We start from the raw sequence: 12,923 nt of genomic DNA, 5'->3' as shown, positions 1-12,923 counted from the left end.
GGCCCTGGGGGATGGCCAGGGGTGGGCAGGATGCAGCCAGAGCCTCACACAGCCACCACTGTCCGCCCTTTATTAGCTATTGCACCCAGTCCAGTCCACTTAGTGTCCTCGGAGAGCCTGGCTGTCCCGGTACCTGTAGTCCAGCAGCCCCGGCTCCTCCAGGGCTCCGCTACGTAGACCCCGAGGGTTCCTTGGTCCCGCAGCCGCCCTCCGGCTCCTTCTCCGCGATCCTGCGGGGAAGAGGCCCGTGTTAGCGGTGCGTCCCGGCCGCGCTTCCCTCGTCCCCCCCCCCCGGTTCCCCCGGCCCGCACCTACCGCAGGCGGCCGAAACGCCGCAGCCCCACCATTCCGCCGCCGGGCTGGGCCGGCCGCCGCCGCCGGAGCCGCCGCAGGGCCCGGGCCATGCGCCGCTGGCCCCCGTACCGCCAGACGAGGCGGGCGCGCTCCTCGGGCCGCTCGGCCCCGCCGCTCCGGAACAGGCTCCGCAGCTCCTGCAGCCCCACGCCCTGGAAGATGTTGGCCGAGGCCCGTTTGCGGGAACGGGCCGCGGGCACCGCCCCCCCCGAAGGGTCGCTCACCACCGAGGCCGGAGTCCCCATGGCCCCGGCCGTTGCGGGAACCGGAGAGGCGGTGTCAAACTCCGCTCCCGCCGGCCGGCCGGCCAGCCCGCTTCCCCCGGGATCCGGTCAGGAAGGGCGGGGGAAGGACGCGCCGCGGTCGCAGGGAGAGAGAGGGCGGGCCGGGGCGGCGGGCAGGAGGCCAACGGCGCGGGTGGGGCCGCCCGGGAACGCGGGAGGCGGCTTATCCCGGTCCGGTCCGGTCCCGCCCCGTGGTTGCCTGGGGCTCTAGGCCCCGCCGTGACTCGTTTTCCCTCGTACAGACCCGGCGATGTCTAGCGGGCGAGGGTCCGCCGGTGACCGCCGTTACCGGGGTCCCGCCGGTGGCCGGCGCCCTCCCTTCATTCACCCGCCCCGCGCCCCCGTTCATTCACCCGCCCCGCTCCCTCCCTTCATTCACCCGCCCCGCCCCTCTACCAATCAGCGCCAGCCTCGCCGCCGCCGGGACCAATCGGCGCCTGAGGGGCGGGGTCACACCGCCCTCTCGGAAGGAGCCGGGAGGGAGGGCGGGACACGTGGCGCAAATGACGTCACTAGGCGGGAGGGCGCGGAGCCCCGGCGCTCGTCACACCGAGGGGGGGAATCCCGGGTGACGTAAAGGGGAGCCCCGGAGGGCGCGGGGTCCCGGTGCACGGCCGCCGCCGCCGCCGCCACCGACCGCCTCCTCCTGCCGCCGCGCCCCTCCCGGGGCGCGGCGGCAGGAGGAGGCGGTCGGTGGCGGCGGCGGCGGCCGGCGGGTGTCCGGCGGGAGGCGTGGCGGGGAGGAGAGAGAGGCCCCGCGCGGGGAGGGAGGACCGTTAGGAGCCAGATGTTTGGCACCGACCGGCGAGAGGAAGTCGTTGCCCGGGGCCCCGAGTCCCGCCCGATCCTCGCCGGAGCCAAAAAAAAAAAAAAAAAAAGAAAAAAAAAGGCAGGGGCCCCCCGCCGCCATGGCCCGCACGGTTCCCCCGGTAACTCCGCCACCCCCGGGACCGCCGGCCCGCGGTTCTCTCAGCCTTCACCGCGCCTACCTGCGAAGCCCGCTGGGGTTGCTGCGGCTGGGGCAGCTGGGGCTGGGTGCTGCTTTCTGGGTGACGGTGGCGGCTCACAAGTACGAGGGGGCGGCCCACTTCGCCCTCTTCGCCGCCGTCCTGGTCTGGCTCCTCACGCTGGCTCTCTTCGGGCTGAGCCTGCTGGGGCGCTGGGAGCTGGTACCCTGGCTGGGCTCTCGCTGGCTCCTCACCAACCTGATTCATGACCTGGCACTGGGTGTCGGGCTCTACGCGGCCGCCACCGGCATCATGGGCTACAAAGCCGGACGGAAAAGCTATTGCAACCTGCCGGGCTACAGCCAGCACTGCCTCTACGGTGCCTACCTGAGCGCCTCCATCTGTGGGGGCATCGCCGCCTGCCTGTACCTCTTCTCCGGGATCTATTGCCTGTCACGGCGCTGCCGGGACCAGCGTGACATCATCTGAGACCCCACGGCGCTCGGCTCCCCTTCTCCTCACCCGCGGACGGAGCGCAGCCCCCGCCTTGGGGACGAAGTGACCCTGCTGCCCTATTTCCTCCTGGCTGACTGCACCACGCTTCCTCCGGAGACTCCTGCACAGACGGATGGACAGACAGAAGCCTTCCCTGAGCACGGCTTCCCCTGCATCCCACCGAGACAGCATGGACACCCAGCCGCTGCACAGGCCCCTCTCCCACCCCCGGACAGATGTAGGCCATTGCAAGTGGAAGGACCCAAGCGGAGTGCCCCTAAGAGGGGCTCTAATCTCTGGAAGCTCCTCCAGGGCCCCGGCCCGACTCTCCTGCCCCCGGCCTTGCAGATGCTGTGTGCTCAGGTGGGTGCTGACCTGTCCCTGGGGAGGAGGGGGACTGGCCTGGGGGAGCTGAGCTGGGGGAGGTGGTGCATAGTGGGGTTAGGTGGGCATAACTCCCCCACCCCGACCCGCTGGCGGTCCCCTCCTGCCATTCCCAACTTTGTGGCGCCTCTGCAATTGCCTAATGGAGGCTCTGATCTCGGCTTCCCCAGCCCAGGCCCCTCCTTCTGTCTGGCCTGAACATGTCCGCTGTCTTGCCGGAGCCCGCGGGGCTCAGCCCCTCCCTGCCCTGCGCTCTGGGGGTGTGGAGACACCCCAGTCCTGCACCAAGGGCTGGGCACGGCATCACTCTGGCCCCCCGGACACCCTGTCCCGCTTGGGGGCCGAGCCCACGCAGGGCAGTGGGGCGAGGGGAACGGAGAGTGGGGCCACAGCCTGGTCCTGTGACCCTGGGCTGGGCGTAAGTTCCTCTGTCGTACTGCCCCGGCAGGGAGCCGGGTGCCCCTGGGGTTGAAGGAAGCTGGGCACTGGGTCGTTCTCTCCCTCTGCCCCCCTGCAGCGAGCTTTGTGGCTCTGAGCCACCGAGCCTGCCCCCGGGGCCTGGCTGCTCCAGCAGAGACAGGCACGGCCCTGCCAGCGGCACTGGAGACTGGCCTGCGCAGCCCTGCCTGGCTCCGTGGCGCTTGGTTTATCATCCCGGAAAACTCTCGTCTCGGGATTTTTCCAGCTGCATCTTGGGGCCCTTCGCTGCCCTGAGACCGCGGTGAGGCTGAGGGGAAGGGTGAGCGTGGCAGCATGGCGGTGCTGGGCTTCCACTGGCACGGTGGCCCTGGGGGAGCTGGGGACAGGGACACTGCTCGTCTCGGGGAACAGGAGAAGAGGATGCTGGCAGCGGAGTCAGCCTGGCCCTGGATCAGCCTCCACAGCCCACCAGGTGCCAAGCCCTGAGGATGCCATGCAGAGACAACTGGAGTAACGGGGAGCCAGACACTGGGAATTTTTGGAGAAGCACCACACCAGCGCTGCCCTGCCATGAGCCCTCCTCGCCCTGCCTTGGGGCAGGACCTCTCCATCACTGTCTGCCCCAGTCTGTGTTGGCCCAGATCAGCGAGACGGGTGTCTCCAGGAGTTGGCCATGGGCTCTGGCTGTCGCCTGGGGTTCCCTGGTGCCTTTTTTGCAGTGGAGAGCAGCAGCCTGGAGGCACGGAAGGGTCTGCTGTTGGCGCTGAGTCACCGCTTCCATCATGAGGTGCTGTCCTGGTCAATCCCCCCTCGTGCTTGGGGGCCCTGCCAGCTCCTGGGCCATCTACCCCTTCCCTGGGGAGGTGCTGTCCCTGCCCCCTGTCAGGGCTGGTCCCTGACACTGCCTGCCCCTGCCTGCTCCAGTGCAGCCCTTGGCCCGGGCTGCCCCAGACGCTCAGCGGGGCTTCTGCCACCACAAGTGCCTTTCCCTGGCTTCCCGCAGCCCTGCCTGTCATGCCGGTTCTGTCCCCTTCCAGCCCGCTCTTCGGTGCCTATGGATTCACCTTCCAAATAAAGCAACGTTGGCGCTCACTGGGTGTCTGGGGCTTTGTGCAGGGGCTGGGACCTGCTGGGGACGGGGTTTGAGCTGAGGTCACACCCAGCTCTGTCACCCTGTGCCCTGCGGCCTCCCTGCCTGGACCTTCCGGCCATGGTCACAATGTCCTGGTGTGCCCTGGGGTCATGGGCAGGTTCCCCGACACTGAGCCACCCCTCCTGGTAAAGAGGCTTACACCCCTTGGGGACAGGGGCTGTTCCCGGCCCCGCTGTCCCCTCCAGAGACTGGGCATAGCCGGGTGCTCGCGTGGGAGCACCCCCCGCAGCCTGGCGGTGCAGAGGGAGGCCAAGTCCCTGGGGCTGTGTGGCTGCAGGGACAAGATGAGGACAGGATGGAGCTGCATTCCTATGATCTTCGTCACTGTGGGGCTGAAAGGGCTCTCTGTCCTGGGGCGCTGCTGGGCAGTTGTGCCCATGCTGCTGGGTCCCTGGAGAGCCAGGGGCAGGCTGGGGGCAGGCGGCATCTCCCAGGGCTGGCTCTGGCCCTGGGACACACTCTGCAGACAAGGATCAGCTCTACCCGCAGCTGGAGTGTCACTGGCCCCCCCCAGCCCTCTGCCCATGGGGCACGTGCCCTGCTTGCCAGATACTCTGGGCGGTCAGCAGCAGCAGCGTTGAGCCTCACACTGCCCTCATAGCCGGAGAGCAAGAATAGGTTTAACAAGGTTGCATGGAGTATTATGGAATGGCACCCCTTGGCTTTTGGCATTGGACAGAGTCCGGGGTCCCCAGAGCATCCCAGGGAGGCAGCAGCCCTGCCGTACCCCAGGCACCTGGTGGGACAGCCTGTGGTGGCCAGGGTGGTGGGAGCAGCACCACAGGCTACTGGGCTGGGCTGCGCCCGGGGCATGGAGGGCAGCAGATGAGCTGCCAGCCGCTCTCACAGGCCTGGGAGGAACACCCTGCTCCCTCCCAGGGACCCCCGGTGCAGGGCTGGAACCCGGTCTCTCCTCGTGGAGAGGTGTCCCAGCAATGGAGCCCATGGGGACAAACCCACAGTGCCCTGGTATGGCTGGGAGCAGGCCCTGCCGAGACCCGGAGTGGGAATGAGCCCTCAACCGGCCCAGACCCGGGTCAGGGTCAGACCCAGAGTGGGACTGAGCCCTCGACTGGCCCAGACCCGGCCCGGCCCAGAAGGCAGATCAGCCTCACCTCTGTGCCTGGGAAGATCATGGAACAGATCCTTCTAGATGCCATGCTTGGGCACATGGAGGACACGGAGATGATTCAAGATAGCCAGCATGGCTTTACTAGGGGCCGGTCCTGCCTGCCTAACCTAGTGGCCTTCTATGATAGAGTGACTAGGTCAGTAGATAAGGGATGACCTATCGACGTGATCTATCTGGACTTCAGTAAGGCCTTTGACACGGTCCCTCACAACATCCTGCTTGCCAAATTGGAGGGATACAGATTTGATGGGTGGACTGTTCAGTGGATAAGGAATTGGCTGGATGGTCGCACCCAGAGGGTGGTACTCAATGGCTTGAAGTCCAGATGGAGAGCAGTGACAAGTGGTGTCCCTCAAGGGTCCGTGCTGGGATCAGTACTGTTTAACATTTTTATCAAAGACATAGAGGGATTGAGAGCACCATCAGCAAGTTTGCAGATGACACCAAGCTGTGCGGTGTTGTCGATACACCAGAGGGACAGGATGTCATTCAGAGGGACCTGGACAGGCTGGAGAGGTGGGCCCAGATGAACCTCATGAGGTTCAACAAAAGCAAGTGCAGGGTCCTGCACCCGGGCCGAAACAATCCTCAGTATAAATACAGCCTGGGGGATGAGGTGTTAGAAAGCAGCCCTGAGGAAAGGGACTTGGGGGTGCTGATGGACGAGAAGCTGGACATGAGCAGGCAATGTGCTCTCGCAGCCCAGAAGGCCAATCGCATCCTGGGCTGCATCAAAAGAAGTGTTGCCAGCAGATCCAGAGAGGGGATTCTGCCACTTTGCTCTGCTCTGGTGAGACCTCACCTGGAGCACTGTGTGCAGGTCTGGAGCCCTCAATAGAGAAAGGACATGGACCTGATGGAGCGGGTCCAGAGGAGGGCCACCAAAATGATCAGGGGGCTGGAGCACCTCCCCTATGAGGACAGGCTGAGGGAGCTGGGGTTGTTCAGCCTGGAGAAAAGGAGGCTCCGGGGAGACCTCATAGCGGCCTTCCAGTCCCTGAGGGGGGCTACAGGAAGGCTGGGGAGGGTCTGTTTCCAAAGGCCTGCAGTGACAGGACGAGGGGCAATGGTTTTAAGCTGGAGAAGGGGAGATTTAGATTGGATATTAGGAAAAAGTTCTTTACTCTGAAGGTGGTGGAACACTGGAACAGGTTGCCCAGGGAGGTGGTTGAGGCCCCTTCCCTTGAGATATTCAAGGTGAAGCTCGACGAGGCCCTGGGCAACCTGGTCTAGTTGGGGGTGTCCCTGCTGGCTGCGGGGAGGTCGGACTAGATGACCTTTGGGGGTCCCTTCCGGCCTGGACCCATCTATGAATCTATGAATCAGCCTCAGGTCAGGGCCGAGCCCCGAATCCAGACGGGACCCACCGGGCCCGAGTCCCGGCCCTGGGCCGGCCCGAGCCGCACGCCCAGGCGGGTGGCAGGTCTCAGAGCGCACCCACGGGCCCGGCCCCGCCGCCGATGGACCACCCCCCCCGGGCCGGGCGGAACCGAACAGCCGCCGCTTCCGGGGCGGGGCCCCTTTAGGGGCGGGGCTTCTGCGTGTGATTCCTAGCCCGGCTGTTCTGATTGGCTACGGTGCCAGCGCCGGGGGTGAGGTCACGGCGCACCTGGCTGCCTCCCGGAAGCGGGGCGCAGCGTAGGGCTCAGCTCGGCGGCGGCAGCGGGCCCGGCCCGGCCCGGCTCCGCTCCCCCGGCCCGGCTCGTCATGCAGGCGATGGAGCGGGACGCGGCGGCGGGCGGCCCCGAGGGGGCGGCAGGGGGAGGTGAGGCCCCACCGGAGCCGCCGCCGCCGCCGCCCCCCCCCAAGGCCGCCGCCGCTTTCGACTTGCTGGAGCTGGTGCGGAGCTACCGTCGGCTGGAGCTCTACCTGGAGCCGGTGCGGGACGCCGCCGAGGGCGTCCGCTCCCTCCTCCGGTAGGTGCGGGCAGGGATCGGGACCGGGAGCGTCCCCGGGGCATCACGTCCCTTACCCTCCCTCCCTCCCTCCCCTCCGCAGGTGGCAGCGGCCCATGTGCTCCCTCCTCGTCTGCCTCGGCCTCAACTTCCTCCTGCTCACCCTCGGCCAAGGTGCGTGTGGTGGGGACGGGGTCGGTCTCCTCCCTCCCCTGACCCCCGGGGCTGATGTTCTCCCCTCCTCTTCCAGCTGCCTGGTACTCGGTGCTCGCCCTGTTGGTGGTAGTGCCAGCCCTGCTGGGCTACCTGCAGGAGACGTGCCGTGCCCGCCCCTCGGAGATGGAGCTGGTGCGCAGGAGGTACCACAGCGTCCGGCGAGAGGACTTGCGGAGGGTGCAGCTCTCGCGGCAGGAGGCCATCACCCAGGTCAAGAGCTTGTGAGTCTCTGGAGAGCCTGCCTGGCTGTGGGGTTCCTGGGGCCTCTGCAGCTGGAAAGGCTTCTCTGTGGCTTTGGAGGGCCTGGGTTTGTGCCAGCTTGGCCCTTGTAAAGCATATGAATGTGGGGCAGCCAGGGTGTGTGTTTGTGGGGCCTTTTTGTGACTGTGAGGTCTCATTCACAGCCTTATCCAGCTGGAGGAATTCCTGAGCGGGATGTGCTGCAGCTGCGAAGCAGTGTACCGTGTACTGTACTGGGAGAACCCCACAGTCTCTTCCCAGTGAGTAGTACTGGGTCAGGGATCCTGCGGTTGGCTCAGCAGGGAGAGGGGCCTGGCCTGTGGAGCTGTGTTTGATGTGTTTGGTACTCGGAGGGAGCAGGCGGAAGACCAGGCGAAGGATTTGGGCTTGTGCTTGTGGCATGAGTTGCTTTTTCTTGATCGCTATGTCCTGCTGCTCCTTCCCAGGTTTTATGGGGCGCTGCTGGGCTCTGTCTGCATCCTTTACCTGCTGCCCCTCTGCTGGGTCTTGGCCATCCTCAACAGCACCCTGTTCCTGGGCAATACCCAGTTCTACCAAGGTAAGAGGCCTCCCTGGAAGTGGCTTGTGTGGGGTGGGTTGGGGAAAGGCCCTCTGAAGCCAGGGATCCTGCCCTGGACCTCTCCCAGCACCCTTAGGTGAGCACAGTGTCCTGTGTCAGGCTCTGCTGTGGGACCTGACCCCGCAGTGATGTCCTGGGGGTGGTGTTCAGCAGCCCAGGTTGGGTGGTGGGGCTTGGATGTGAGAGGTGAGGCTCTCTCCTGGTGTGTGTGTCCTGCCCTGGGTGCTATTTCCTGCTCTCCTCTGTCCTGTGGCAAACTGGGACCTGGCAACGCAGCCTGCGCATGAGTGTCACCACCCCTCTCGCTCCCTGACCCTGCTCTGCAGGACCTGAAGCACTCTTGTTGCCTGTGGCAATGTATGACGCAGGTTTGAAAATTTGCTGTCAGAGAGGAGGAGAAGAGCTGGAGATGCCCTCTGTTCTGTCGCATGTGCTGGAGGAGAGTTGGAGGAGATGTGTGTGGTTGAGCCATGGCTAAGGCCCCTGCTGTTCCTTATCCTGAGCTGGGGCAGGTGGTGGGGAGTTCCTTGCTGCCCTACCTTTGATATGTGAGCAGAGGAGGGCTCAGGGTACCTAATGGGTGAAGGCTGTATGTGCCAGTGTTCCACCCTGAGAACTGGAGATAGGTTCTTGCAGCTGGCTTTTGTGTGGTGGGGCTGGGAGAAGGGAAGTGCCACCCTGCTCTAGTTGTGTTCCCCTCTTACCAGTAATAAAGGAGCTCAAGGCCTCGGTTGAGCAGTGTGTGGGCACCAAACCCCTTGAGAGCGCTCCAGAGCCTCCTGAACCCCTGCCAGCTGCTGCCCCCCTGGATCGGACCCCCACACCCACCAGCACAGAGGTGAGATAGGGGCAGGGCTGGCAGTTGTGGGGTGGGAGCTGCAGGGTCAGCCTTTTGGTCTGACTGCCTATATCCCTCTACCTGCAAGCTCCTTCCAGATGCCAGCTTTGCTGGAAGCCCCTCCTGAGTTACTGGGGGGTTGTCCTGCTGCACTGCAGGCTTGCCTCAGTCCTTTTGCGATGTGTACGGGCTCAGCCTGGGGAGGCAGGGGTTCACCTTGCCTTCTGATGCTCCTGTCTTCTCAGGGAGCTGCTGGAGGGCTGGTTCTTTGTCCTGGAACCTGCCACAGAAGTGTGCCCCCCACCCTTGAACAAGGGTTGAGGGTACAGCAGGACTAGCTCTGTGCATCTCTTGCAGGACCTTACCCCTGGCAGCGTGGAGGAGGCGGAGGAGGCAGAGCCTGATGAAGAGTTCAAAGATGCTATTGAGGTTTGAGGCTGGTGGGGGTGGGTTGTGCCCGCAGGGCAGCTGTGGTAGGAAGGGGCAGGGGCCTTGGTGGGCAAGCTGGGTGCTTGGGGAGGGCGAGTGTGGGGCTGGTTGCCTCTGACTTCATCTGTACTGCCTCTCCTCTCTGTCCCATGCTGCTGGAGAAGGAGAACCAGCTGCTGGTCATGGTGAGTACTACCATGCCAAGGTGTGCATGAGGGGCATCTCCTCCCAGCTGGAGCTGGCAGCCTTTGCTTGGTTTGCTGGTGGCTTGTGGTGATACCAGGTGGAGCATCCTGCTTGTTGGGCGCCCATCTCTGGGGCGGTCTGCCCTGCAGCCCCTGACCATGCTCCCAGCCACCCCTCTGCATTCAGCTGGCTCTGTTCTCTGCAGGAGGATGACGAAAGCTCTCAGTGTTCAGCAGATTTTGACCTCAGCCTCCCGGACAATGGTTTTATGAGCAAAAATGAGGTCATCCGCAGCAAGGTGTCACGCCTGACTGAGCGCCTGCGCAAGCGCTACCCCAGCAACAACTTCGGTAAGGCCGGGAGTGGGTGCTGCTTGGGGAAGCCCAGCAGAGCTGGGTTTGTGCTGCTCCCAGTGGCAACCACTGAACTGGGAGTGGACAGAGTGGTGTGGTGCCTCCTAGGCTGACACTTCCAATGACCTCTCTCCTCCGTGGGAGGGATGTTCCCAGCTTTCCTGGGAAGCGCAGGGGTGGGAGAGTGCAGCGGTGTGGTCTCCAGGCTGAGCCTTTGCAATAGGCATCATGGGTGCTCCTGTGCCTCTCACAGTCCGAGGCAGCAGAGCCCTGTCTGACTCCTGCTCTCTTTCTTCCAGGGAGCTGCACGGGCTGCGCAGCCACCTTCTCTGTGCTCAAGAAGAGGGTGAGTCTTCAGCTTCTGCCCCAGCTCGCCGCTTCCACCTGGGGCGGAGGTGTTGTGTGTGTCTGGCTCTCCCTGGCATTCTTCGGCAGCTGGAGTGGCTGGCCTCGGTCACAGCCCAGCAGTAGATGACCTCAGCTAAGTGCTGGGTGTTGTTGCGTGCCTAATGGTGCCAGGGATCCCTTGTGTTGTGGAGCCTTTGTGCCTTTTGCTCTTTCGGAAGCTGCCTGAGGCCAAACCTCTGTGTGTTGGTGTACAGGGCACCTGCTCTGTGTCCTGGTTTAGCCCATTTCTCATGGCCTGAGAGCTTTCTGGTGAAGCAGAGCATGGGTCTGCTTGTGGGTATTGGGGAAGCAAAGGCCACCCCTGTTGTCCTGTCTGAGCCACTGTGCGTGATGCTTGGCACTCGGTCCCCTGGGCGGTTCTGCAAAGGATGTCTGTCTTGCCCCCTCCAGACTTGCTTTGCTCTCTTCCTGCTGCCTCTTGTTCTTCAGACTTGTGGCCTCCTCCCCTTCCTCCTGGGTTAGCCTGATATCTCTGCAGCTTACTTCCCTCCAGTTACAGCACAGGAAGTGATAGTGTCCTTAAACCTCCTGAAGCTTGTGTTCACGGTGCTTTCCTAGGCTGGGTGCAGGCTGCCTGTCATGTTAGAGTCTATTTGCCCGCAGATCCAGCATTGGGCCTGGGCGATTTGTCCAGGTGCTGTTAGCAGATGGCCCCTGTGCTACTGCTGTGGGGGCTTAGGGCTTGCACTCACTCCCCGTCAGCAGGGAACACTGTGGAGTTTTCTGGCACTGAACTTTGCTGGGGAGGGCTGGAGTGTGCCCCGAGTAGTGTCTCACCTCCCTCTCTCTCTCTCTCTCTCTCTCCACAGCGGAGCTGCAGTAATTGTGGGAACAGCTTCTGCTCCAGGTGTTGCTCCTTCAAAGTCCCCAAGGCTGTGATGGGAGCTACGGGTGAGTGCAAAGGTGGAGGAGGGGGGGGCTCTCGCTCCCACCTGCGCTGTCTGCTGCGGGGATTTGCCCCAGCGCTGGTGGAGAAGGTGGGCAGGACCTGCCCAGTACTGCCTGGCTCGGATCAGAGCAGTGATGGGTTTGCAGCTCTCGGAGCAGCTCCGTGGCTGGGGTCCCTATCCCGTGGGTGAACGGTGTGTTGGGGAAGGGGAGCATCTCTGACACCTGCTTTCCTTTCCAGCCCCGGAGGCTCAGAGGGAGACAGTGTTCGTGTGTGCGCTGTGCAACCAGGTGCTCATCAAATGACTGAGACAGGCCCAGCCAGCTCCTGGGTCCTGCGCTGCCTGACACCTGTGACAGCGGGTACCCTGCCCTTGCTCGATGGCAGCCTGGGCTGCTTGGTTCCCAGCGTGGTGTCACCCTGCCAGAGGGCACTTGTGCTCATGGCTCCTCCTGCCAGCGCCTGGCTGGGGCAGACCAGCCCTTGCACTGCAGCATCTGCTGCACCAGCTGGGTCCCTGCGGTGGACCATTACCCACAGCTGTACCCTCATCCCTGCAGCTGCTCCCTGGCACTCACTACGCCCTGCCACGTACTTGCCCAGGCCTTGTGGTCTGGCTCAGTGATGGAGGAGCCATCCTTCCTACTTGTGGTCTTATCCCCACCTCCTGTATGGGGCAGAACAGCCTCGGAGCTCTGTCCCTATGTTTCCCAGCACTGTGCTAGGTGACTGTATTTTTGGGATCAAGTCAGAGCTTTACTTGCATTCCCAGGAGATGTGGTCTTTGGTCCTGGCTCGGCTGAGACCCTGCTGGTCACTCCTGTGCTCTGGGACCTCACTGCCTGCAGGTTTAGTCTTTTCCCCTCCATATTTGGCTCTAGCACAGAGGAAGCAGGAGGGTAAGTTTGGGCTGGGCTCTGTGGCCAGATCTCTGGCTGCAGCGTGAGAAGACGCACAAGCTGGTGCTGCTCTGTGCACTTAGTGACTGCTGCTTTCTAATACAGATTAATATATAAGTGTATATAGAGAATGACCAATAAATCTCTTGCCCTCAGCTGGCTCATGTCTTGCCCAGGGAAAGCTGTCCCAGGCCCAGGTCACCCCTGCACCTCTGTGGCCTTGGCCCTGCTGTCCTGCAGGTGGTCATGGAGGAAAGGGTGAGTCTGCCATCAGCTCCCACTGCTTACTGGGGTTTCCATCTTTGGTCATCCTGTGGCCTTGTTCGCCTCCTGCTGAGGGCTGCCTGCCGCTGTGCCAGGGCTGGATGCTGCTGGGTTGGAGCCAGCGAGAAGCTCAGCTCTGGCAGGAGCTTCTGGGTTCCCTCTCTGCCTCCTGGGGCTGCTCCTTCCCCTGCCCTGCCCAGGCGGTGGTCCCGGCAGCTGCCTGCGCGCACAAGGGTGACCTTTCCCTGTGTGAACAGCAAAGCTCCCAGCTATCCCAGGAATGTGACCCTGGCTGCTGTGCAGCTGGGAACGGCCATGGCCTGGGTCCCTGCCATCCAGCTGCAGCTCCCCCCACCGCGGGGGCTGGGAGGGCCGGTGCTCTTGGGCTGTCATTGCCCAGTGCCCACTGGGCCATGGCACCCACCAGCCTGGGAGGGCGCTGGGGGCTGATCATACACCCCACCAGCGTGGGAGCTTGCGTGGGGCAGCCTGAGCCCTCCTCTCAGCCGTGGGCTCAAAACCCCCTTTCTCAAGCTGGGCCCTATGGAAATCTGGGG

General features: G+C 63.8%; 3 protein-coding genes across 4 annotated transcripts; 2 read left to right on the top strand and 1 right to left on the bottom strand.

Annotated features, from left to right (window-relative positions):
* Nucleotides 1–169: 169 nt before the first annotated feature.
* Nucleotides 170–599, bottom strand: AVPI1 (arginine vasopressin induced 1). The gene is made up of 2 exons (XM_074159197.1): nucleotides 316–599; nucleotides 170–230 (listed from the first exon to the last, which is right to left on the bottom strand). Exons 1-2 carry the CDS (start codon nucleotides 597–599, stop codon nucleotides 170–172), a joined length of 345 nt encoding a protein of 114 aa, XP_074015298.1.
* A 947-nt stretch (nucleotides 600–1,546) lies between these two features.
* Nucleotides 1,547–2,074, top strand: MARVELD1 (MARVEL domain containing 1). Its single transcript, XM_074159118.1, has one exon. The coding sequence runs from the start codon at nucleotides 1,547–1,549 to the stop codon at nucleotides 2,072–2,074; it is 528 nt and encodes a 175-aa protein (XP_074015219.1).
* Nucleotides 2,075–6,876: 4,802 nt separating this feature from the next.
* ZFYVE27 (zinc finger FYVE-type containing 27) lies at nucleotides 6,877–12,256 on the top strand. Of its 2 annotated transcripts, XM_074158879.1 has the most exons (12): nucleotides 6,877–7,085; nucleotides 7,168–7,238; nucleotides 7,315–7,501; nucleotides 7,685–7,780; nucleotides 7,967–8,079; nucleotides 8,808–8,938; nucleotides 9,296–9,367; nucleotides 9,532–9,552; nucleotides 9,759–9,903; nucleotides 10,206–10,252; nucleotides 11,124–11,205; nucleotides 11,444–12,256. In XM_074158879.1, the coding sequence occupies exons 1-12, from the start codon at nucleotides 6,877–6,879 to the stop codon at nucleotides 11,506–11,508; spliced, it is 1,239 nt and encodes a 412-aa protein (XP_074014980.1). In that variant the 3' UTR covers nucleotides 11,509–12,256. The 2 variants fall into 2 exon arrangements, with proteins under 2 accessions (XP_074014980.1, XP_074014981.1); XM_074158880.1 differs by lacking the exon at nucleotides 9,532–9,552.
* The last annotated feature ends 667 nt before the right edge of the window (nucleotides 12,257–12,923 follow it).

Source organism: Numenius arquata, chromosome 15 (genome assembly GCF_964106895.1).
Source record: "Numenius arquata chromosome 15, bNumArq3.hap1.1, whole genome shotgun sequence".
Lineage (NCBI taxonomy): Eukaryota > Metazoa > Chordata > Aves > Charadriiformes > Scolopacidae > Numenius > Numenius arquata.
Note: the sequence above shows the minus strand (reverse complement) of the source record. Positions and strands in the feature narration are given on the sequence as shown.